Source organism: Monodelphis domestica, chromosome 3 (genome assembly GCF_027887165.1).
Source record: "Monodelphis domestica isolate mMonDom1 chromosome 3, mMonDom1.pri, whole genome shotgun sequence".
NCBI lineage: Eukaryota > Metazoa > Chordata > Mammalia > Didelphimorphia > Didelphidae > Monodelphis > Monodelphis domestica.
The window spans coordinates 234,171,492-234,195,688 of record NC_077229.1 but is presented as its reverse complement, the minus strand read 5'-3'; the positions used below and the strand labels follow the sequence as shown (position 1 = coordinate 234,195,688).

Genomic DNA, 24,197 nt, shown 5'->3' with positions numbered 1-24,197 from the left:
GGACTTCATGTTCCTCAGCTTTGGCCTTGTGCAATGTGAAATGTGACAGAAACAATAATTAACACAGTACAGGCAAGCCTGGCATTAGGAAGTCATGTTTAAAACTAGCAACAAAAGGGCAGCAAAAACAGAGTATATGTTATACATTGAACATATCTGCAAATCAGTTTTACTTCCACTCATGATGTCCTCAGAAAGAATTAGTAAGGCTTATGATGTTACACCTTGAAAACACTTCTTAGGCAAAAACATGCTAATGATTCATTTGAGACACTAGACTCCCATACATCCAGGAGTACAGCAAGCACTGGCTTAATGTTGTCTTTGATCTGCCCTAGCAGAACACAGTTTTGTTTGTGAAATCAAACTAAATTCTCCTGATTCTCCATAAAGTTAGTCACTAAAACTTGCTAGCAGACTTTTCTAAAAACTTCCTAATTCGAATCAAAAATCAACCAACAAATCTTGACGGGAGGTTCATTTGGAGGCACTCAGCTAGGTACCTTTACCTCACTGAGCTTAAGAGCAAAAGCACTTTGAATGATCACATTCTTTGATTTCCTAAGCATTGCTTAGAACCTAGGAGTTAGAGCTGCTCTTTCTTCATGTTTACTTAGAATTAATGAGGTGGTATCATTTAAGAAAAAAAAAAAGATTTGTGCCAGGGCCCAGAAGGCCCAAGTTGGAATCTGGTTTCCACAATATCTAGCTGTATAACTGGACTAGTCATAACCTCTCTGATTTAAATTCTTCATCTACAAAATAAAGATAATATTCTAATAACCTCATGAGGTTTGTAAAGTGCTACGTACAAAGGGAATTATAAGTAAAATTTGTATGGGAGGCATTATTATATGGGTAAGATAAGAAGAAATAACATGATGTGATGATTTTTCCTCATGTCTTCATTATGGCCATGTTAGACAAATCTTCTAGCATATGGGTTCACTTAGTTTCACAGCTCATCCTGATATCTTAAGCAAGCTGCATTCAGAAGTTCAAACTACAAAAGGCATTCAACAGTAATGAATGCATCTTTTTTTCTAGCTAGCAATGGAGCATTCTTTGTTTTTTTAGAGATTAAAAACACAACACTAATAAAGTCATTTGTTTTCCTTTCTATTATGGGCTTAAGGCCAATAACATGAAAAAACTACCAAGTTCTCCTCACATGTTATCACCTTTCTAGCTTAAAAAAAAAAATTAAAGGTGGTAGAAATTAAACACCATTGCATTTCCCAAGATTACTATCTACATACTCCCAATGTAGGTATTTAGAACTGATTTTCACGTACTAGGGGGAAAAAAGGGTATTCCAAGAGTCTAGAATACTTTATTAGGAGCATAAGGACAAAGTTCTCAAAAGTGGAATTATCATGCAAAAATAGGCTATAAGAACACTCCTGAAATCACAGAAATAGTACCACTTTAAAAAAAAATTTATTCTCTATTAGCATTAAAGAACACTAGTCCCTGTCTTATTTAAAGGCATTTCAAATTGTTAATTTATTTATTAATTTAGGATATCATAATTATGGCAATATTACATATCTACATATTAAGGTCCTTATTCAAATCCCTTGAGGGATGGGAGTGGGGGGGAACTCCTTTTGCTAGGATAACATTCAGCATTCTATACTTTCAGTCAGGAGGAAGTACAAGGGGAATGAGAATGCTACTTGACAATGTTTTGTTTAAAAAAAAAGTCCAATTAAGCTACTAAGTTTTTTGTCTTTGTATTGCCTCTCTTCATTTCAAAGGAAAAGAAATGTACTCTAGAGCTCTCAAGGGTTCTGTTCTATATTTGACTGTGTCAGACCTGATACTCAAATTCTTGGGTCCCTCAATACATAAAAGTTATTCTGAGCTACCAAGCCAATTCAATCTCATCACTGTGGAAGGTTCTACAGTAGACAGTGAATCACGGGTCAGTTTGAAATAATGGAAAAGGAATAGGCTCCAGTGGGGGAGGCAAAAGGAAAAGTGATTAAGTATCAAATTTTAATAGGGCTAGCAGGGGTCTTAGAAACCACCTATTTAAATCCTAGACTTCCCTACTTGAGAAATAAAACTATACCTACTTTCACTTTCTTAGATTTCTAAGGAAATTTAATAAATAAAAAACTTATAGTGTCATTAGAAATGACAAGTCAAACATCCACACGACTAATTCTTTGTGTAGCAACCACCTACTACTGAAGCCAGATGTCCTTAAGCTACCCGGTAGATTAGCCCCAAAAAGGATTTGAGGATAAAATCCACTCAAGGACCAACATGGTCCTTAGCATTAGCAAAGTACTCCATAAATATCAAATAACAGAATTCAAGGCTCATGGAGTTTTTAGTTAAATTCTTATCAATATGGAAAGTACTGCTTGGTGTTTCTGCTTTTCACATGTGGTGTATAATCTTGCTCTCCCTCCAAATCCTTCCAGGTGTTATAAGCTTGAGAATACTCACCATCAGAAATTAAGTACCACCTATAACTGGCACACAGGAGGACAATAAATACTAATGAGTAGTAGGATACTCCAGAACATGACCTATTGATGATAGTGTGCTTTGAATGAGAGAATGGAAATGGTCTTCACTACCCCAGAATGAAGCAATTATGGTAGAACTCAGGTACTAGAGGAAGAAGCAAAACACCTATCTTTCATAAGTTATCTATTTATGATATGATCAGGTATTTTTCTGCCTATAGTTTATATGTGCCTATTAAAAGGCATCACAAGAGACAGCCAAGGACCTACATAGTACAGTGGATAGAGCACTGAGTCTCTAGTCAAGAAGACCCAAGTTCAAATTCAGTATAAGATCCTTATTAGCTGGGTGAGACTGGGCAAGTCACTTAACTTTTGCCTGCCCAAGTTTCATAATATACAATAAAAGTATCTAACTTCCAAGAGTAAGCTGATTTGAAGATCAAATATGATATCTGTTAGCACAGTGCATGGCAGGTAGTCTAGGTACTTAATAAATGTTTGTCTTTCTTTCCTTTTAAGAAAACTTGGGTTTAAGTCCTGTCTCGGAAATATAATTTGCTATGTGACCCAGGTGAGGCCAGTCCTGGATAAATGCATCACTGCAGGTAGTTAGATTAGAAGATGTGCATTTAGTCTTCTCTTCCAAAATAAATCACCGAGTAAAGGCTAGAGGGTGAACTGTCTGATGTATTGCAAAGGAGATTCTTTCTCATACATGGGTTGGCTCAATAACCTGAGGTCTTGTCCTTGCCAACTAGTACTAAAATGTTTATGTAACCACAACTCTTATTCTTCCTGTTACCTTAACCTCTGATGCCTCCCCCCCCCCCACCTCTTCCTCATTCTCTTGGATCCCACATCTCATCCAAGGCACACCTGAATTCCTGTCTCTTCTCTGAAGCTTTTCCTGGCCATAAATGTCCAAAAGTGGCCTCTCCTATCATGCACTGTCTACAACATTCATTGACTGGAATATGCTACTTTGGATTGATGATTTTTATGATTTCTGGAAGTACATATGTAGCATAGGCTACTACAGGATATGCTTTCAACAAATTGTTTCATGACTAAATTCTTCTTATACTTTTCCCCATCTTGTTCCCTGAAGTTTACTTCCTATTTATGCACAAGCCAATTGCTTCCTCATTTAACTTTAATTAGGTAATAACAATAATGACAATAATATTAACTCACATCTATCTAGCACATACTCTGGGGTCAGGCACCATGCTAAGTGCTTTACAATTATTATTTCATTTGATTCTCAGAACAACCCCAGAGGCAACTGCTATTATCATCCCCATTTCACAGATGAGGAACCAGAGGCAAACAGTGATTAAGTGACTTGTCTAGGGTAACAAAGCTAGTAAGTGTCTGAAGTCAGATTTTCAGTTCAGAACTTGCTGACTTTGGGCTTAATGTTCTATCCACTAATCTACTTAGCTCAGGTGGCTTGTTGTGGCTTTAATATTTGCCCACAACTGGTTGTATACAGGGCCCAATTCTCATGAGACCATCCCTTAGAGCTGAGCACATGACTGCTGCTGATTCATACTACTATCATATAGAGTTGGATAAAAGTCAGCTCTTGCAAAATGCCTTAAAATATATTATAATACTGTGCCTCAGACAGCACAGTTAAGTCCTAAACTTTGCCTGGCCATTTACTAGTTGATGAGGCTCTGATAACATCCACACTGTTAAGGATCCCAAAATTTGAGAATTCTGTGACTTGGCAGTGATAATATGACTAATGTGAGTCAATGTTTCTCTCTGTATCCTTCCATTGAATAGAGCTGGATTTTCAAGTTTCAATACCTCAGGCATATCTCCCAGTGTTCAGTGAATATATATCAATGATCATCATAAAAGTGTTAGAACTGGTAACATGCTTTTAAACTGAAGAGAAAGTACAGATCTGAACAGGCCAAAAGAATTTCCTCATATTGGTGCAATGACAGCCTTGCTGAAAATGTTTGAAATGTGAAGTAGTCATTGTCAAGAATGCAGCAGCCTCTTCTAGACACTTAGAAACATGAAGATTATTCTTATTTGTTCATTTTTAAGTTCCAACATGACTCAAATAAATAATTTCACTTTAAAAGGAAAAAGTATTTAGTAAATTGATTTCTGTAAATGAAACAATGAAGCAATTTCTTAATATTAAGCAAGCAATGCTTGCATTTTGGAACATACAATGCACACACACAACAATGAGTACTTGATAGGATAAAGTTTGCAAGACAGTGTGGCACTTACTGAAGGTTTCTTTATTTTGTCTCTGTCATCCTGCAAGAAAAAAAAATTTAGCACAATTAGGTTGAAACTGAGGACTACAGAGTGCTATTTCTGAAAGATTCAGCCTTTGCTTTGAGGTCTGCACAATAACTTAGGTATCTGACCAGGTATGGCCAGGTCTCACTAATTCAATCTTACAACAAAAATTATTTAAAGGAGATTAAATGCTGGGGGAAGAATTTCTAATTACAAGTATTGTAAATTTTGGAAAAGGCATTTGTTCTAAATAATCCATGAGAGAAAGATGCCTGGAACTCCTTTCCCACATGCTTTCCTATAATCTCAAGGAGTTTTAAAAGGCCTGAATAGATCTTTCCCTCTACCCCCAACATCTCCCTCTAAGATAGGAGTAAATCTTACTATGACCATCAAGATGAATTCTTTACAACCTTTAAGAGGTATATTCAAACTGTTTAAACATTTCAGTTTATCCAAAGTGCCTTTTCTATTGTTGCATATGGTACTACTATACTGTTAGTCTTTAAGAGGCCCAATTTTCATCATTTTTAATTCCTACATTTACTGTGCCCGCTCTGAATTCTACTTCCCTAATTTCTTTCTCTGATTCATCTCCTCATTTCTATTACCAGTGCTATTACTCAAATTTAGGTCCTAATTTCCTCTCTACTGGACAAATATAATAGAAATCTAATTGGCCCCCCCAGATCCAATCTCAATCCCCTCCAAGACATTCTATCCTGAACACTATTGCTAGATGAGCTGGAGTTGAGTCCTCATTTTATTGCCTAGAAGGCAATAAAAGAAGAGGAAATCAATGATTCTGTTGCAAAAGTGGGGGAGAAGAATTTTCATGACATTTCAATTTGGAAAACTGAATCTATTTCCCCAGAGAAATATCATTGTGCATGGCAGTTAATTTCTAATGTGCTACTTGTATATTAGTATTTAGGTATATTATGGGTGAGATCATTGTTTTGTTTTGTTTTTAATGGGAAAGCCTTAGAATTTCTTCATCATGTAAATTATTTTTCCCTTTAGAAAAAATGCAAGCAATTATAAAATCTCTATCAGATTGCTTACCTCCTTGGGGAGAAGGGAGGGCAGAGAAGGAGTAAAAGGAGGGAGGGTCAGAAGAAAGGAAAGAATTTGGAACTCAAAACTTAAAAAATAAATGTTAAGAAAATATGTTTTTACATGTAATAGGGGAAAAATTAAATATTATTTTATAAAAAGAAAATTAAAATGCATGATAAATTTCAAACAATCAAATTGTTGGATTTTTGGATCAAAACAATTTTTTTAAACCCTTACCTTCCATCTTAGAATCAATAGCAGAAGAGTGGTAAGGGCTAGGCAATGGAGGTCAAGCAACTTGCCCAGGGTCACAAAGCTGAGAAGTGTCTGAGGCCAGACACTTACCAGAGACCTCCTGTCTCTGGGCCTGGCTCTCAATCCACTGAGCCACCCAGCTGCCCCCTCAAAACAATTTTTTAAGTTACATTTCTTAAGTTAGGAACAGTCAAATACAAATCAATTAGTAGGCTGAGTGGCAATTAATACATGACTTCCCATTTTCCTAGTGTAGCCACAATGTTTATGGTCAATCAAGACTTCAACAATCACTTGATGGGTAGACTATGCTAGCTCCAAATCTCCCAAACTGTGATTGATCAGTAAAATACAAAAGCAAGCATGGGTCATTACTTCCTGAAGGAGATAAAAAGTGAGGCCTAATAGAGAGAATGTAAGTCTTACAAAACTAATTATTTTCTTTGGGATGAGAAGGGCACTTGTTTATATATGTAAGCCATGGCTCAGAAAATTTGATCTAAAATCAAATAAATCTTAAGAAGAACAGGACAGGAAGTCAGAGAATATACTCACTGGATGAAGTTCTCCAATGATATATGTCTTGGATAGTTCTCGGGCATCTGTAGAATGCCCAACATCCTCAAAGTTTTCAGTTGCATCACCTCCAGCTTGCTCCCTTAGAACTTCTTCTCCACCAGGATGCTATTTATTTAAAGGGAGAAAAAAATGCATCATTATAGAGAGACATTGGCACTAATTAAGGATTTGCGAAATATTCCAGAAGTCATTATTCATTTAGGAACAGTGTCAAGAGTTGAAAATTAAAGGAATTAGTTGTTAAAAGAGAAAAAGATGTTTCTTTTTAACATAACAATTCACATTAAAACCAAATTTTTAAAAATTTTATGGTCAATTTTCTTCTTGAAAACTAAATATTAAAGTCCATGATTTTTCCTCTAATTAAAAGATACTGATTTCCCACATAAACTATCATCTTGATTCTTAGGTATCTTACCAAGAAACATGAAGTACCTACTAAATTAGGGATATAGGGTTGGTGGAATGGACCAACGAAACAATCAGTACCTATTGATTGGTAGGTGTTTATTAAGCACCTTATTTATTATGTATTAGAGACTGTAATAGTTCTGGGAATGAAAAAAACAAATCAGATTCTCCCCTCAAGGAGTTTACATTAGCAAACTACCTTAACATACATCAGCAAGTTACATTAACTTATATACATGCAAGTATATGAAAAACAATTAATATAAGGTAATTTCAGGAATGAGGGAGATACCAGCAACAGAGGAGTGGAAATAAAGAAGATAAAATTATTCAAAGCATAAAATACACTCACACACATACTGCATGCCTGTCCATAAAGTCAGAACATTGCCTAGTCTGTTGAAGTCTTAGCCCTGATTGTTACTTCAAGATCACTTTGTCAAACCTTCTACCCAGAGCAAAATGATTCTCTTCTGTAACATGTATGACAAGTAGTTACCCAATCTAGCCTCTACTTAAGCATTTTCTTTCAGTGGTCGGGAGCTTCTACCTTCCACAAAAATGCCCCCCCTTCCCACTTCTATTTCTGTATTAAGCTTGCTGGAGTCCTTTTGTACGTGGGCAGTACAAAAACAAATAAATATATTAAAATATATCGGACAAAGCCCATGCCCTGGCTTACTACCATCTGCCAATCTCAATCAGCCTTTGAGATTCTCATCTTCCCTTACAAATCAATAAACTAGCAAGTAAGAAATGCTGCCCAAGTGCTAGGTGCCAGGGATACAAAGAAAGAAGTAAAATAGTCTCTAAAAGAACCTGGGTCCTCCCTCTAATGGCTTAAAATCAAAAACAGACAGACTTGTATGAATAAGAGTTATTTACATTCCAATTGGCACTAAAGAGATTTTTAGGGAAGGGAAAGAAGGTGTGGTAAAAAGAACATTGATATCAGAAAGTATATGGCAAACATCATATATATCATCCCTCTATCCTTTCTGAAACTACACTGGCTGTCAGGTAGGTAACCAGCTTCCAGATAAAGGATCAATCTATTAAGGAGGGCTCTGGCAAGAATCTGCCCATAACAATGAGGAGAGAGAACCCCGCTGTGATAATCACAGAACAATCTATTTCTTTTTCTTTTATAGAAGGTGAGAATAGAGACATCCTTATCTCCTGGAGGATAAACTTCCTCTTGCCACATCATCTGGAACTTTTAGTCAGCTTTTGGATGAGCTCTGGATCCCCTGCCTTATATAAATCTCTGCTGGAATGGAAATCAGCATCAGGCACTTAGGTTCATGAGGGGAGCCTAATGGCATTCAAAACCTCTTCTTCAGTTGGAAGTTTGATTAGAGAGGGTTTCATTTCAACCTGAGGTATATGGTCAATAGCTTCAGCACTGAAAGATGATGATCTGTTAAGAACACTATCAAATGTTCAGCCCATCTCTCCAAGATCATGTCCTTATCATTGATCTGTATGGCTCCATCAGCTCCAAGTATAAGGTACGCCAGAGGTCTCTGGTCAATAAATAGCCTTTGGGCATCATAGAAATGATGGCTTTCATCTGACCTCTTACAGTGCCAAGAATCCTGCATCTCTAAGCTTCATTTGCATTTTGCTTTTTGGTTCTGAATTTCCCCATCATTTTCAACAAACCAGTCCTGAGTATTCTGACCCAGATGAGTAAATGCAATGCTGTACAACAAATATCCATTCCTCTTTTGCTCCACTGTTCCCAACGGGTTGTCTCAGCTTTCCCTACAAGTCAGAAACAAGTTGTTTGGACACTGAAAAATGCTCTAATCTGTTGATAATACTGATTCTCAATCCACTGAGCCCCCCAGCTTCCCCCCAGATACTTTTTATATTGATAGTTCAATGTCCTCATAATTCTATCACCTCTAATGTGAATCTTCTCTATATGTACTTGGTCCAATCCAAGCCATTTCCCTATATGTTCCTCTCAAAAAGAGAGATACCTAAGTTTCCATTAATAATAACTAACATTTAAATAGCACTTAAAGTCAGCAAAAGAACATTATTCATTTGAGCCTTATAACAACCCAGTGGAAGTAAGGAGGACAGCCATTTAATCTAGACCTCCACACCTAGGCCATTCCAGAATCCTTGCTTTCAGTCCCTGAGGAAAATAAATTTCCACCCATTTTTGAAGCCCCAGCTGATTAACAACTGAGTGTATACCAACAATCACTCACTCACACACACACACACACACACACACACACACACACACACACACACACACACACACACACAAACAAACACAATCTCTCTATTGGCTAACCTCAGACACCAACTCAAGCTTTAGCTTCACATTTACCCATTCCATCTTACATCTGCCTACTGCTACACATTTATTTCTGCTTATTACACAAAGTAGAAACCAAGTTCATTTGCTCAGCAGGGAAGAACTGGGAACTTTGGGAAACAAGAAAAGGTATCAATTAAGGTTATCAAAGAGCCTCTAGTTAGGACTCTAGAGAAATGCTAGAGATAGAAGGCTCCTGAGAAGCATGAAAAGTTGGTTTGAAATTGATTACAAAGAAGCTGTAAGAGATCAAGCCAGTTCACTTATATCCTGGTCTAGCAGCACTCCCTGACCTGAGATCAAAAGAACAAGTAGGTGTGGATTCAGAGCTAGGGTAGCAGTAGGTCAAGGTAACAAATCAGTAAACATTTATTAAATGCTTACCATTGTAATGAAACTTCAACTCTTTCACTTACAAAATTAGTTGGGGGTTTTGTTGACTTTTTGCAATGCCAGATATTCATGAAGAATGGTGAAAGAGCACCTTCAAGAATATAATTAAGTAGGACTCTGATTTGGTTGGATTTAGTTAGAAATGGTCTACAGTATTTATTTTCTTCAGCTATTCCACTGAGGCTGGAACTTAGAACTAACTAGCAGGTATTAAACTGGAATGGTGTGTTTCTGGGCAAGGTGCTAAGTACTAGGTATAAAAACAGAAGCAAAAAAAAAAGATCCCTTCCCTGAAGCAGCTCAGATTCCTTTGGGGGGAAGGCAAAAAAAAGGCATAAAGGGTAGAGAAGGAATAAGTAGAGAGATGGTGAAGAAAGAAATCCCAAGTTTGAAGCAGCCTAGAGAGAGAGATAAAGGAGTAAACATGATTGTCTTAGACCTTTCCCTAAATGGAGGCTTAGGAGGTTGAAGGAATCTAGGATGTAGAGATGGAAGGACTTAGGTAAAAGGATAAAGGTAGAGGAAGTCAAAGGTGACTGAGTGACATGAATAAAATGAGAACAGAGAACAGATCAGGAGGGTAAATTGGAAGAGGGAATCACAGAAACATCATTTAAAGAGGTATTTCAGGAACTAACAAAAGAAATGGAGAACCTGGTTTCTGTTTAAAAGTAAGAGAATGGAGAAGTGATTGTTTTGGAATAGAAAACTCTTTTTTGAAAGAATTTCTTCTCTCCCTTAAGAAACTGCAGGGTTAGAAAAAGCAAAAATATCCCAGAAAAGAATTGGAATTTTTTAAGAATGGAAAGGAACCTCAAGGATTAGAATCCATCCTCTAATTTTACAAACAACAAAACTGAGGAAACTGGGAAGTTAAGCAATTTGTCCAAAGATATATGGTGGGCTAATTACACAATGTATTTCCTGACATGAGTCTAGGGCTTTTATTATATGAACAAATGAAATTATACAGAATACACACCCTCTCTCTGTCTCTGTCTCTGTCTCCATTGTCTCTGTCTCTTCCTTCTATGAGTTGCTTTTTTCCCCATTTTTTTACTGTCATGCAAACCACACTTCCATATCATATTGGTGAATGTTGTAAGAGTATACTCATATATAACCAAAACCCCAAAATAAAATTATAAGTACACTGATATGAAAAGTGATCCCAACAGTTCTTTTTTCTGGAGGCAGAGAGCATGCCCCATTAGAAGTCTTTCAGGATTATCCCAGATCAGTGCATTGCTGAGAGTAGCCAAGTTTTCACAGATAATCATCATCCAGTATTGCTGTTGCTGTGTACAATGTTCTCCCCTTTCTACTTATTTCTCTCTGCTTCAGTTCCCACAGCTCTTTCCAGTTTTTCTGAAATCATCTTGCTTATACCTTTCTTATAGCACAATTGTATTCCATCACCAACATGTACCACAATTTGTTCAGCCATTCCCCAACTGATGGACATCCCCATAATTTCCAATTCTTTGCCACCACAAAAAAGAGCAACTATAAATATTTTTGTGCAAGTAGACCCTTTTCCCATCTTTATTATCTCTTTGGGATATAGACCCAGTAGTGGTATTACCAGATCAAAAGGTATGCACAAATTTTATAGCCCTTTCCACCTGTTTTAAAATGCTTTTCCAGAGTATAAGCAAGTTAAGGGATCATGGAATAGTTTACATGTCAAATCTATGGATAAGGGAAGAATTCTGACAAAATCAGAATTAGAGAATTATAGGATATAAAAAGGATAATTTTGATTGAGTTAAATTTAAAAGACTGTACAAACAAAACCAATATAAACTAGAATTAGAAGGAAAGCAGAAAGCTGAAAAAAAAACAACTTTCACAAAAAATATCTTTGGTAAAGATCTTATTTCTCAACTATATAGAGAACTAAGTCAAATTTATAAAAATATAAGGCATTCTCCAATTATTAAATAGTCAAAGGGTATGAACTGGTAGTTTTCAGATTAAAAAATTAAAGCCAGTTAAAAAGCGCTCTAAATCACTCTTGATTAGACAAATGCAAATTAAAATAACTCTGAGATATCACCTCACACTCCTATCAGATTGGACAATATGGCTGAAAAGGGAAATGATAAATATAGGAGGGGATGTGGGAAAATTGGGACACAAATGGTGGAGTTGTGATCTGGTCTAACCATTCTGGGGGTCAATTTGGAACTATGTCCAAAGGGCTCTAAAACTGTGCATGATACCCTTTGATCCAGCAAAGCCACTACTAAGCTCTGTTTCCCAAAGAGATCCAAAAAAAGGGAAAAGGACCAATTCTAACAAAAATATTTACTGTAGCTTTTTTTGTGGTAGCAAAGAATTGAATTTGAGAGGTTACTCATCAACTGAAGAATGGCTGAACAAGCTGTGCAATATGATATTGTGAATGATGGGCAGGATAACTTCATAAAAACTTGATAAGATTTACAAGAATTGATACAAAGTGAAGTGAGCAGAACCAGGTCAACATTGTACACAGAAACAGCTATTTTTTTAAAATGAACTCTGAATGACCTCGTTATTCTCAATAAAACAGTGATCCAAGACAATCCCAGAGTCATGATGAAAAAAAACGCCATCTGCTTTCAGAAAAAGAAGTAATGAAGTCTAAATGCATACCAAAGCATACTACATTATCATTTTCTTTCTTTTTTTTTGAGATCTCTTCCACAAAAAGACTAATATGGGAAAATGTTTTATATGATAGTACATGTAAAATCTATATCAAATTATTTACAATCTTGGGGAGGGGGAAGGGTAGGAGGAAGGGAGGGAAAAGTGGGAAGGAATGAGATTTGGAACTCAAATTTTTTTTTATAAATGTTTAAAAAATCTTTACATGTAATTGGGGGGAAATAAAATATTTTTTTTAAAAAAAGTAAATTGAGACCATCCTTAAGAATTGATTGTTTCACAGAAGAAAAACAACTGCTTGATTACATGGGTTGAGGGGGATAAGAATGGGGATGTAGACTCTAAATGATCATCCTAGTGCAAACATCAACAATAAGGAAATAGGTTCTGATCAAGGACACATGTAATACCCAGTGGAATGGCGCGTTGGCTATGGGAAGGGGTGGGGGAAGGGGAGGGAAAGAATATGATTCTTGTAACCAAGGAATAATGTTCTAAATTGTCTAATTAAATAAAAATTTCAAAGAAAGAAAAAGAATTGATTGTTTCAAGGAACTAAAAGCTCAAGCAGTTAACATCACTCCCTGTCTACCTGAGTTTTGGAATGCATAAATTGATGCTTGGGTGATAGAAAACTATGGGTGAGGAGTTTGCTCAACTGAATCAACTAGGTGTAATCACAAAGTTTATTCTTGTCGAGTACACATCTTATACAGTTAAGTCAATCTCTTTCTGATAATTATTTTAAGAATAAAGTGCTTTTCCCCCTCCACAGCTTCAAATTTTCAAGAAATTTTAGGTTTCTCTCCATGTCCTCCAGAAGTTCACTGAATAATTACTTGCGGTGAAGCAGGCATTGAAGATAAGAAACTTGACAGCCTCCACGTCTGTGCTTCTAGGTTACAGATGCCAGACAGGCCAGAATCACCTGAAACACACTAAACACTGTTTTAAATTGGTTCAGTCCCAGTCTGAATAGAACATCTGAAGAAAACAAACAGATGATTTCCACCTAAATCTAACTTAATGTGAACTAGAAGTCTACTACCAAGGTGCTCTTCCATTATATTCAGCTTGAATATCTAGCACTGCAAAACAAAGACCAACCATTGCTATCTAAGTGCAAAAGAGTTTAAGAAACCTACAATGACTAAGCAAAAAACAGTCCACCACCAACAACAACCTAATTTACCTATCTATCCTCTTTAAGGCTGAGCCAAAAATAAAGGTTAAAGGAGTTTATAAAGGGCAAAGACTGTGCAAGTCATAGTACAAAAATATTGATAAAAGGCTGTTCAAATCAATTGTTCCTTTTAAATCAGTTCTGATAGCTGTTTATCAAAGAGGACAAAGCACAAGTCTTGGGCAAACAGGGTCACTAGAAAACAGAATATACTGTCCTCTCTTTTTTAGAATAATTCTATCATATTGAAGGCTGATGTAGCACCCACAAATCTTTCTTGGGAACAATACCTATCTCAAAATCAGTGGTCTTCCTATTACCTTTCCTTCAACATTTCAGAGGACGAGTTCCCTGGCCTTCTCCATCTGATGCTTTAATCTAGTTGTTAGTCACCTTAAGAGAAGCAGCTCTGTGTGTGTGTGTGTGTGTGTGTGTGTGAGAGAGAGAGAGAGAGAGAGAGAGAGAGAGAGAGAGAGAGAGAGAGAGAGAGAGAGAGAGAAAGAGACAATACTGAAACTACATTTAGATAGCTAAGCATTATTAGTTTTATCTAGGCTAACAAAGTTTCAACCCTAGTTCCTTTTGTCCCTCATCTGTCATGAAATTGAAACTTCATTTGAGACCAACTCTGGTCATCTTTTTCTGGATATGATTTCAGTTTGCAAATATGTCTTTAAAAATATGGTTAACAAGAGCAGCTAGGCAGCTCAGTGCATAGAAAGCCAGGCCTGGGGGATGGGAGGCTCTAGGTTCAAATCCAGCCCCAGATACTTCTTAGCTGTGTGATCCTGGGCAAGTCACTTAACCCCAATTGTCTAGTCCTTACTGCTTTTCTGACTTAGAACTCATATTTAGCATTGATTCTAAGACACAAGGTGAGAATTTTTTTTTTAATGTGGGACTTAAATATGGTATATCAGATATGATCTGCCCAATGGATGAAAATATTACCAGTTCTTTCAATTCCACCTCCTATGGTAATCTATTTTGGATTTTGGGAGTAATGGAATGGGTGTTTCAGAGATAAAGATTATGATGTCAACCCCTTTAACAAGTACCTGCCATGTTTTTTTTTCTTCCTTCCACATTCTAGGACCCAGTTTAGCCTTATCTTCTCTAACTAAACTAGACATTCTGTCTCCCTGCCTTTGTACTGACTGTCCATACCTGGAATATATACTCTTTCCTCACTTCAGTATCACTGAATCTCTCCCTTCCTTCAAGACAACAGTTGAAACACCACTTTCTATAACTTCTCAATCCTAGTGACCAGAGACTCTCCCTATCTACCTTACATGTATTTATTCTCTTTATGTTATTTTGTATTTACTTAAACATGCCTCTACCATCAGAAGGTAAACTCCTTAAGAATAGGGATTGTTTTATTAGTATTAGTATATTATAGGTATTAGTATACCTAGCACCAACCCCAGTACTTGGGTCCTGATTGATTCCAAACAAAACTCAGTTTAGTTTTGTTTTTTTAGCTGTTTTTTGTATTGTTTCCAATACCCTTTCTGCTGACATTAAAAGGGTTTCTTTTCCCCATTTTTTTGAATTGTGGAAGCAAGCTGGATAGCTGACAGTGAGTCACAGCATATCTCCTTCCTAGTTCAGATGCCATTATCTTAAAATCATAACTTGTATTCTCTCTCCCTATTTTTATATTAACTAGGCTGGTCTGGAATTTGTCACTTTCCTATTCACAAATTTCACTCTGTGCAAGTCCATCCCTATATACTGCATTTTACTAGCCAATAAAGTTGGAAATTTTACTACATTCTTCACAAAACCTTCTGTTGTATGCTCTGATTCCCCTTTGCTCTACATTTAAAGCTGGCCAAAGATGAGGAAGCTCTTTCCCCAGGGAGTAGTATCTGTTTGGCCCTAAGATCAAGTGACAAAAGATACAATCGAGGAAAAATTATCTACAAATCAGAGCTACCCCAAAGTGGAACTGGTTGCCTTAGGGACAGTAGATTCTGTTTCATTGGAGGAATTTGAACAGAGGGTAGATGGCAAATCATCTTTTAAATATCTACCATGTGCCAGGCAAGGTGCTAAACAGTTGATGAAACAAAAACAAAAATTAAACTCTTCTAGCCCTCAAGAAGCTTATATTCTATGATAGTGCATCTTTTTCTCTTCCAACACTAGCACCGCCCCATTCCCACACTAATTCTGGAGTCCGCTGGTTGGTTTCCTTGCCTCTGGTTATTTTCAAATCCAGTCTATTCTCCATTCAACAGTCAAACTCATCTTCCTAAATTGTAGATTTGACCATGTAGCAACCCACCCACCATGCACACTCTATCAACATCAGTGTCTCTCATTATCAAATATAAAATCCTCTCTTTGGCATTCAAAGTATTTCACGTCCCTTGGACTTTTATAGTTTTCTTACCCACTCTCCCCCTTCCACTCCATTGTCCAGTGGCACTGGTCTCCTTGCTGTCCTCCACACAAGACAATGCATCTCTATACTTGGCACTTCTCAGACAGACTGACTTTACCCTTGGAATACTCTCCATTCCTCATCCCCACCTCTCTCAAGTACTAGCTAAAAACGTAATTTCTATGAAAAGATTTTTCCTAATTTCTCTTAAAGCTGTTAAGTGTCTTCCTTTTGTCTACTGTCTCCAATTCATCTTTGTTTTGACAAGTGCCTATAGTTTGTGATTTGCATGTTGCCTCCCCCATCAGACTGAACTCTGACAACAGGGGCTGTCTTTCATCTTTCTTTGTTAACCCAGAGCTTGGCAGTGCCTAGCACTTAATAAAGGTTGCTGAATTCTTGACCACTGAGTGATCCAACTTTTGTTTGAAGACCTCTAATGTGGAAGAACTATTTGGTTTTTGGACATTTCTAATCATGAGGAAGTCTTCTTTTATACATGAAGCCAACATTGAGGAGTTGGAGCTAAGATGAGGAGTATTAGGAAGTTGTACAGAAAGTTCTCTCTTCCCCAACTCCTCTAAAATAGGCCTAGAAAATGTACCAGACCTATCCTTGTGGGAAAATCCAAGAAAAAGTCACAGTGAATCATTTGTTCAGCCCAGTTAGGCATAAGAATAACAGACTAGTCTGTGGTCACTCAGGAAAGGATCTGGTGAGAAAGATTGTGCACTAAGCATTCTAGCATAAGGGGAGGCTATGCACCAGGACAAGCAGAGGCTCCAGATTCATATCAAGGCATCAAGAGACCCATATTGAGCACCTCCACAGGGACAAATGTCAACTGGAATCTTTGTCATCTACTACTCAGTTTCAGAGACACAGGTCCAGAATGAATTGAGGGAAACCTCCCTCAACAAGAGCAAATCCTGGGCTGCACCAAGAAAGGAACAAGTTCAGAAGCAGCAATGGTGCGTGACTCAGATCCCTGAGTTGATGACCTGAGCAGGTCAGTTCCATCTTCTAGCCCAAGTTCAAGAACACAGAGAAAGAACCAGGGCAGCAATTTTAGACTAAAGGAAGTCTACACGTTCTGTCACTGAATCATTCAAGTTTCTCAGCTGGCTGAAAGAGACTACAGCTGAGAGCAGTCTAATGTTGCTCAAACCCAACTCAGGTCAGAAACTTGCAGAGTTGAGATGAGAAAACAATGTCAGATTTTGCTCTGGATCAAACAATTTTGAGAGCATTAAATAACACAACACTTAATACTTCAAGAAAGCTGAAAGAGAACTAGACCAGATCTTCCCTTCAGAAATGCTGCTGAGCCCAGTTCTAACATTACATCTGAAGTAAAAAATTAGGGCTAAAAGAATAAGCAAAGAAAAGAGAATCTTACCATAAAAGCTATTATTGCGACTAGGATGTTCAAGACACAAACCTAGAGGAAGAAAATGACTCCAAACATCTAAAAGCAAAGCTTCAAAGGCAAACATATCATGAACATAAATTTATCTAGAATTCCTGGAAGAAATGAAGCAAGAAAAATTCTTTTAAAAATATAAGATTCATATAACTCCCTGAATACTACAACCAAAAGTTGTTGAACTTCAAAAAATTTGCTTAGATTCCTTAGAATCAAAGGGCAAAGTAGAAATAGAAAGCATCTCCAAGTGACCTCCTAAAAGAAATCTTCAAATGCAAACTTCCAGTCAGGATCAAAACAATTTAGGAGCCACTACTATGAAGGAGCAGAAAGCTTGAAATATCATACTCTGGAACGCAAAGGATACAGCCCAGAATAATTTACTCAGCAAAAATGAATACAGTTCTACCTTTCCACATTGCAACTTTCCTCACTGCAGTTTTGATATATAGCAAGTTGGCATATGAAATTAAATAGGAATTTGGGGGAAGTTTTGCAAAAGTTACAGAAAATATGTAAAAGCCAGCAGACAACAAAGGAAATGTTTAGCATCTCAGAAATGAACACTTAATCAAAATTTTACAATAAAGTACTATAAACACACCATAAAGGAAAAAAAAATTCAGGCTTCTCTGGCACAAAAAAAGGGGGCCTTTAATTTGGCATTTAAAGAGGATGCAGTTTGCCCTACTTAAGCAGCATGTAAAATATTTAAAAACAAAACTTTATAATCTTTATCCCTTCAGAGTATTTCTTTTGTGCTTCTTGGATATTTCTTGCTGGAAATGAAATGCTATATAATTATACTGACCAGATTTGATACCAATGAACAATGAAAATGTCCTTCCCTCCTTTGCAGATATGGGGGACCCCCAAAGTGTGAAACACTAATTCTAGGTCCTATAAATAAGGAATGGATGTTATTTTAAGTAAGCTTTTCCTGACCAGCTTTTTCCCCCTCTTTCATTTGTCTTCTTTGTTACAACTATGGCTCAGTGGTTGGGGAAGGAAAAGGAATATATTTGGAAATATAAAATATCAGCTTCTAAACGTTGTTAGAGGAAATGTAAATATATGTGCAGCAAAGACACATATCCTGACAATCAAAGAGTTTCAACTAGAAAAAGAGCATTCTTTCCAAAAACAATTTAAAGGAACCACCTAGCACAGGTTGCAGTACTTAACAGAATTCAACACAATGAAAATTATAATCATAATAGATCGTATTAATATTGAAAATAAAAATCACATAATGTCAATAGATGCATAAAAGGCTTTTGACAAAATACAGGTATTATGTAGGTTAAAAATGCATGTGAATGAATGAAGATTTGTAGAATATAATAAGTTATCTATTTTAAACCAAGAGCTAGCATTATTTTCAACAGAAAAACATAAAAGCTTTTCCCAATAAAATCACAGAGGCATTTTTAACAAGAAAAAACTGAGAGGAAGCATAGGCCAAATTATGTGTGTTTGCATTGCCGGGCATCTAGCATTATCAGATTTTAGACCATCTGATAAAAAATTAATCATAATTGATTTGGTATTGATTTAAAAATAGAAGTAAACCAACAAACTAGCAAGTAATCAAGACTCAGAAGGAAACTAGAAAATATTTTGGCAAAAGTTAGATTTAACCTAATATCTTTCATCAGATAAGACAAAGTTCTAAAGTTTCTAAAAATACTAAAAATCAGGGCATTAAACAAATTAGATGAGATTGGAAAGTGGACACCTTTCACAACAAGCTATTATGAGCTGATACCTGAGTAATATTGTTGAATTGTTGAAAAAAAAAGTTGAATCATTCATTAGCCTAGCAGAAGAGTTCTTTGGTATTTGTGAGCTGGGAATGTTTTCTTCTTGAAAAAAATTAACTGAAATTCTGTGAATGACATTATCATCCCTAAGGGTAAGAGCTTCTGGTTGATGAAGAAACCTCAAGGAAGCAGGAAAAGAGGCAATAGTAAAAGAAGCAATGCATCTAGAAGAGGTAGAAAACAGCAAGGATAATTAATAGGGAGAAGATAAAGGAATGGGACTGGTGGTTCCCCAAGAAAATATCAACCTAGATCCCAAATCAATCAAAAGGCATTTATTAAGCTCATACAACTTGCTAAGCATTGTTTATACAAATACAATAAATGAAATAGTTACTCAGAAGGAATTGACATTCTAACGAAGCAATAGATATATAGATATAAATATATAGAATAAAAGAAAAGAGAATAAATACAAGTAGTTACCTACAGTGTAGTTTGAGGGTACCAGCACTAGCATTTGGGGAAATCAGGAAAGGACTCATATAGAAAATGGTGTCTGAGGTTCATCTTGAAGAAATATTCTCTATTCTGTAAAGAGGTAGACATTCCAGATAGTGGGAATGACCAATACAAAGGCAATAAGATGTGAAATGGGGTATCATTTGTGAGGAATAGAGAGGTCAGTTTAGCTAGATCACAGAGTGTCCAAGGGGAAGAAATGTCCAAAGAGGCTAAAAAGATAGACTGGGGCCGAGTAATGAAGGGCTTTAAAAGTTCACCAGTGGAGTTTGCATTTTAGAGGCAACAGGGATATAATGGAAGTGACTGCATAGGTCAGGTCAGCACTTAAGGAAAATCACGTTGGTGGCAGCTTACAATAGTCTGAAGTAGTGAGACAGTATGGGAGACTAATCAGAAAGCTGCTGAAACAATCTAGGCAAGAAGGAACAAAGTAAGGCTCTGACTTTGTGAGTAGAGAATGGGCTGGATGCAAGAAATACAGAGAGTAGCATCTGAAAACTACCTGAACATGAGGGATAAAGGAGAATGTTGACATTGCAAACCTAAGAAATTGCAAAGATGATGGTGTCTTAAAAATAGTAAAGTTTGAGAGATGGAAGATTTGGGGAAAATATATAATGTGTTCAGTTTAGGATCATTTGAATTTGAGAAGTCTCTAGAGCTGATAGGCTCAGGGGATAGGTTGGGTAGGGTTGGGCATATAGATCTATGAATCACTATCAGAACATGATAATTAAACATATGCAAGCTAATTAAGTGGCCAAATTAGGATATAAAGAAAGAGAAGAGTCTAACATTGAATGTTGGATCAATAGTTAGGAAATGCCATATGGATAATGTAACAATGTAAGTTCTGCTGGGGTTGCACATTTGAGTTGCACTTTTCTGTACCTATATGAACCAATCCCAATTCTATGGTAAATTCTACTGAATACAACCCAGAATCCACAGGGTTTTCATTTCCCTACTTTCTATCCTCCCGCTAATTTCTTTCCCCTGATCCAGACTGCCCAATACCCATCAATATCCTTGATTGTTTATATAGTTTAGATGAACTAGGAATCACTAATTCTATTCCATCTGATAAAATGAAGGATGACCTTTCCATCTGCTTCACTACTTCTTCCTAAGGTCCTTCAGGTTTTACCATTAATCTGTCCTCTAGATCCCTGGTACTGTCATCTGACTTACTGATATAAACTAAGGACCACCAGATCTTGACATCTGCCCCCTTACACACACACACACACACACACACACACACACACACACACACACACACACACACACACACATGACTTTTAGACCTTTTCATTTATCTTGAAGCTGAATTTTTTTATATGCATCTACTCCAATAAGAATGCAAGTTTCCTGAATCACAAAATCTTGCTTTTTCTATTTGTATTCTATAGTCCTTAGCACAGTGCTAAGTAGACAGTAAATTCTTAATAAATGCTCTTTTATTCATTTCTCTTTACTTCTGGGCATCTTTTAAAAAAGTTTTAGCAATTGTCTAATGTCAAATTTCCATGTTCACTTAGTTAATCTAGCAAAGTTAGCATTCACATGCAACTACTATTAAAAGTCAAGTTTTTTTTTTTAAATTATACTGAAAAAGGATAAAGTCCAACTTTCTACTTCTGTCCCTTGGCACAGTTCTGTATTCACAATGGCTATTAAAAATTTACTTCATTCTATTGCTGTATCCAAGTTATTAATTAACAAGAGGTAGTTTAGTTGTACTGGATAAAGAAAAAACCTCAAAAACAAGATTTAAGTTCCTCACATACACTTCTGCTGGTTGTGACACTGGGCAAGTCACCTGATAAATTTTTGAGAAGTCACTAACCTGCACTGTTAAAGACAATTTCCTCCCAGAGATCCATATATCAATAAAATCACACAAGTACAGCACCTATCCCTGATCCTAAATCCACTATTTAATGTGTGAAAGAGTATTCTTTCATTAGCATGATTTGGATACTATAATACAGACTGAAAAACTTTTTTTGTGAACTCCAGATTCATAGTATCCATAATTTCCAGCATTAACTACCACCTTCATCCCTACATTCTTGATGCTCAGGCTTTGACCATTAATACTTTCTAGATAGCCTGGATTCAAGTCCTTTATTGAAGCTTTTATATGTCCAATGAATAGGGTATGTATTTGAGACTGTTTCATAGTTCATAGCTTCTAGAAAGTTCAGAATACATGGCAAACCACCTCACAGATCTCTTCCCAGGTAGAATGGAAGCTCTTTGCAAACAAAAATTATCTCAATCTGGTTTTATTTTCAGCTTAAGATTCGAACTGTCTACCCTTTATCTTCTCTTCATGTTATTTCTCTAAAACTAGTAGAGATTTTATGGTAGTCATTGTGTTTAACTAATCAACAGAAACTCCTTAGGAATAAGGATTATTAGGGCTCTAAGTGGCTCAGTGGATTGAGAGCCAGATCTGGAGACAGAAGTCCTGAGTTCAAATATGGCCCTAGACACTTCTAAGCTGTGTGACCCTGGGCAAGTCACTTAACCCTCTCATTGCCTAGTCCTTGCTAGTATTGATTCTAAGATGGAAGGTAAGGGTTTAAAAAAAAACAGATTATGTTTTTCTTTGTATTTTTATTTCTAACATATAACATCTAGTAGGAATTTGATGCTTATTAATTCTAGATCTCTTGTTTTCTTTCTAATCTTTTTTTCTTGTTATAGTATATTTGACATTTCCTCTATCCTGGAAGTATAACCTTCCCTTCCTTGTATTGTCCATGAGTTCCAGTTCATCCACAAATTCACTTTCAAGAAGCATGGAAAATAAAACTTGAAGTATTAAAAGTGCAAAGATCCTATAATTTATTTCACAAATCAACACATAATCTCTGAGGGACTGTTATTCTGAAAATAGTAAAAGATGAATGAAATATATCCATTTCTATTCTTGGAATCATGGCCCAAATTCCTTCTGTTTCTTAAATGGCAATATTCTCTACAATCTTTTCCTTTCATAGAAGAGAAATAGAGCATCAACCAATGACAAACTCTAAATTCTGCCAGTTACATAAGACTACATTTCCCCCTAAAAAAAAATCTGAGACTTTCACCATGGCCCAGAAACCTCCTCATTACTTTTAGCCACAGAACTCTCACTTCTGAAGTATTCACTGACATTGACAGAGTTAATTAACCTGCTGAAATTATTAGAAAGCAAAAGTCCTTCCTTGGGAGATGAAGCAGAGTGGTGAGAGCAGTATAATGGAAAGAATGTCAGAGGACCTGAATTAGACTACTTAACATGGTACCTACTAGCCTGATGTGCTCAGACAAGTTCCTCAACCTCTATTGGGTCTCAGTTTCTTCATCTGTAAAATTAATGGTTAGAAGAGATGACCTTGAATCCCTGCTAATTCTAATTTACCTACAAATTGGCCACTTTATAATGGCCACAGTAAGTCTTGCTACTGAATTCTCTTTTTGAAATTTGCTTAGCTGCTAGAAGTCACAGAGACTCAAGAGGCCTGAACTGATCATTTAAAATAAAGTTACTTCTGTCCTCAGAATGAAGAAGACCTGGGTTTAATTCCATACTTGCTGTGTGTCCTAGGCAAGTCCCTTTATCTCTTAATCTAGGCGATTTTCACAATCAGTCAATAAACATTTATTCTTAAAAAATAGAGCCCACTGTCCTTGGAGCCCTTTCCTCTGACTGGAGTTCTCCTCCCAGAACTTCCCCTGAGGGGAGAGTGCCCAGGATGGGTACCTCTTCATTTCTCACCAAGCTGCACTCTTCTGTACTTCTCTATCATGGCCTTCTCCCTAAACCCCTGAACTTCCTTTTAGAGATTATTTTCCCTATTAGAATAGAGAACTATTAGAAGGAAGTCTTCCTCTTGTTTATTTGTATTCCCAAGGCTTAGCACACATCCTGTCTGGCACAGTTAGAACTTTATAAAATATTTATTAACTGATTGCACTGCCCCTGCTGTATTTGATATTGCTCACTACTCTCTTCTCTTGGATATTCTCTCCTTCCCTGGTTCTCCTTCCTGTCTTCCCAATTCCTCCTTTTTCTCCTTGGCTGGATCATCAGTTGTATCACATCCCCTAAATCAGAATATGCCTCAAGAATCTGACTTGGATCCTCTTTTCTTTTTTCTCATTTCTCTTACTTGGTGACCTTATCAACTCTCATGGTTTTAATTATCATCTCTAGGTAGATGACTCAAAATTACATACCTGGATCTAGTCTCTCTCCTGAGATTTAAATCTTACATTACTGCCGACAGTACATCTTATATATTGAATATCCATTGAATTCAGTATCTTTCCCAAAAAATATCTCCCCTCATTTCCATTTCACTCCATTTTTAATCTCTAGAGTCTAGACTGTACTATTTGCTGTCCTTCATATCTCACTGAATTCCTTACTTCCTTTGAGATTTAGTTCAAATAAAA

The 24,197-nt window shown here is 36.5% G+C and overlaps 1 protein-coding gene across 1 annotated transcript in view; it reads right to left on the bottom strand.

Annotated features, from left to right (window-relative positions):
* LOC100021477 (cytochrome b5) overlaps window positions 1-24,197 on the bottom strand; it is a 43,508-nt gene that overhangs the window by 5,277 nt on the left and 14,034 nt on the right. Inside the window, exons 2-3 of the mRNA XM_016431719.2 lie at window positions 6,630-6,758; window positions 4,746-4,775 (exon numbers count right to left, since the gene is read on the bottom strand). Of these exons, the coding sequence (XP_016287205.1) occupies window positions 4,746-4,775; window positions 6,630-6,758 (159 nt within the window). The remainder of the gene's footprint in view (window positions 1-4,745; window positions 4,776-6,629; window positions 6,759-24,197) is intronic.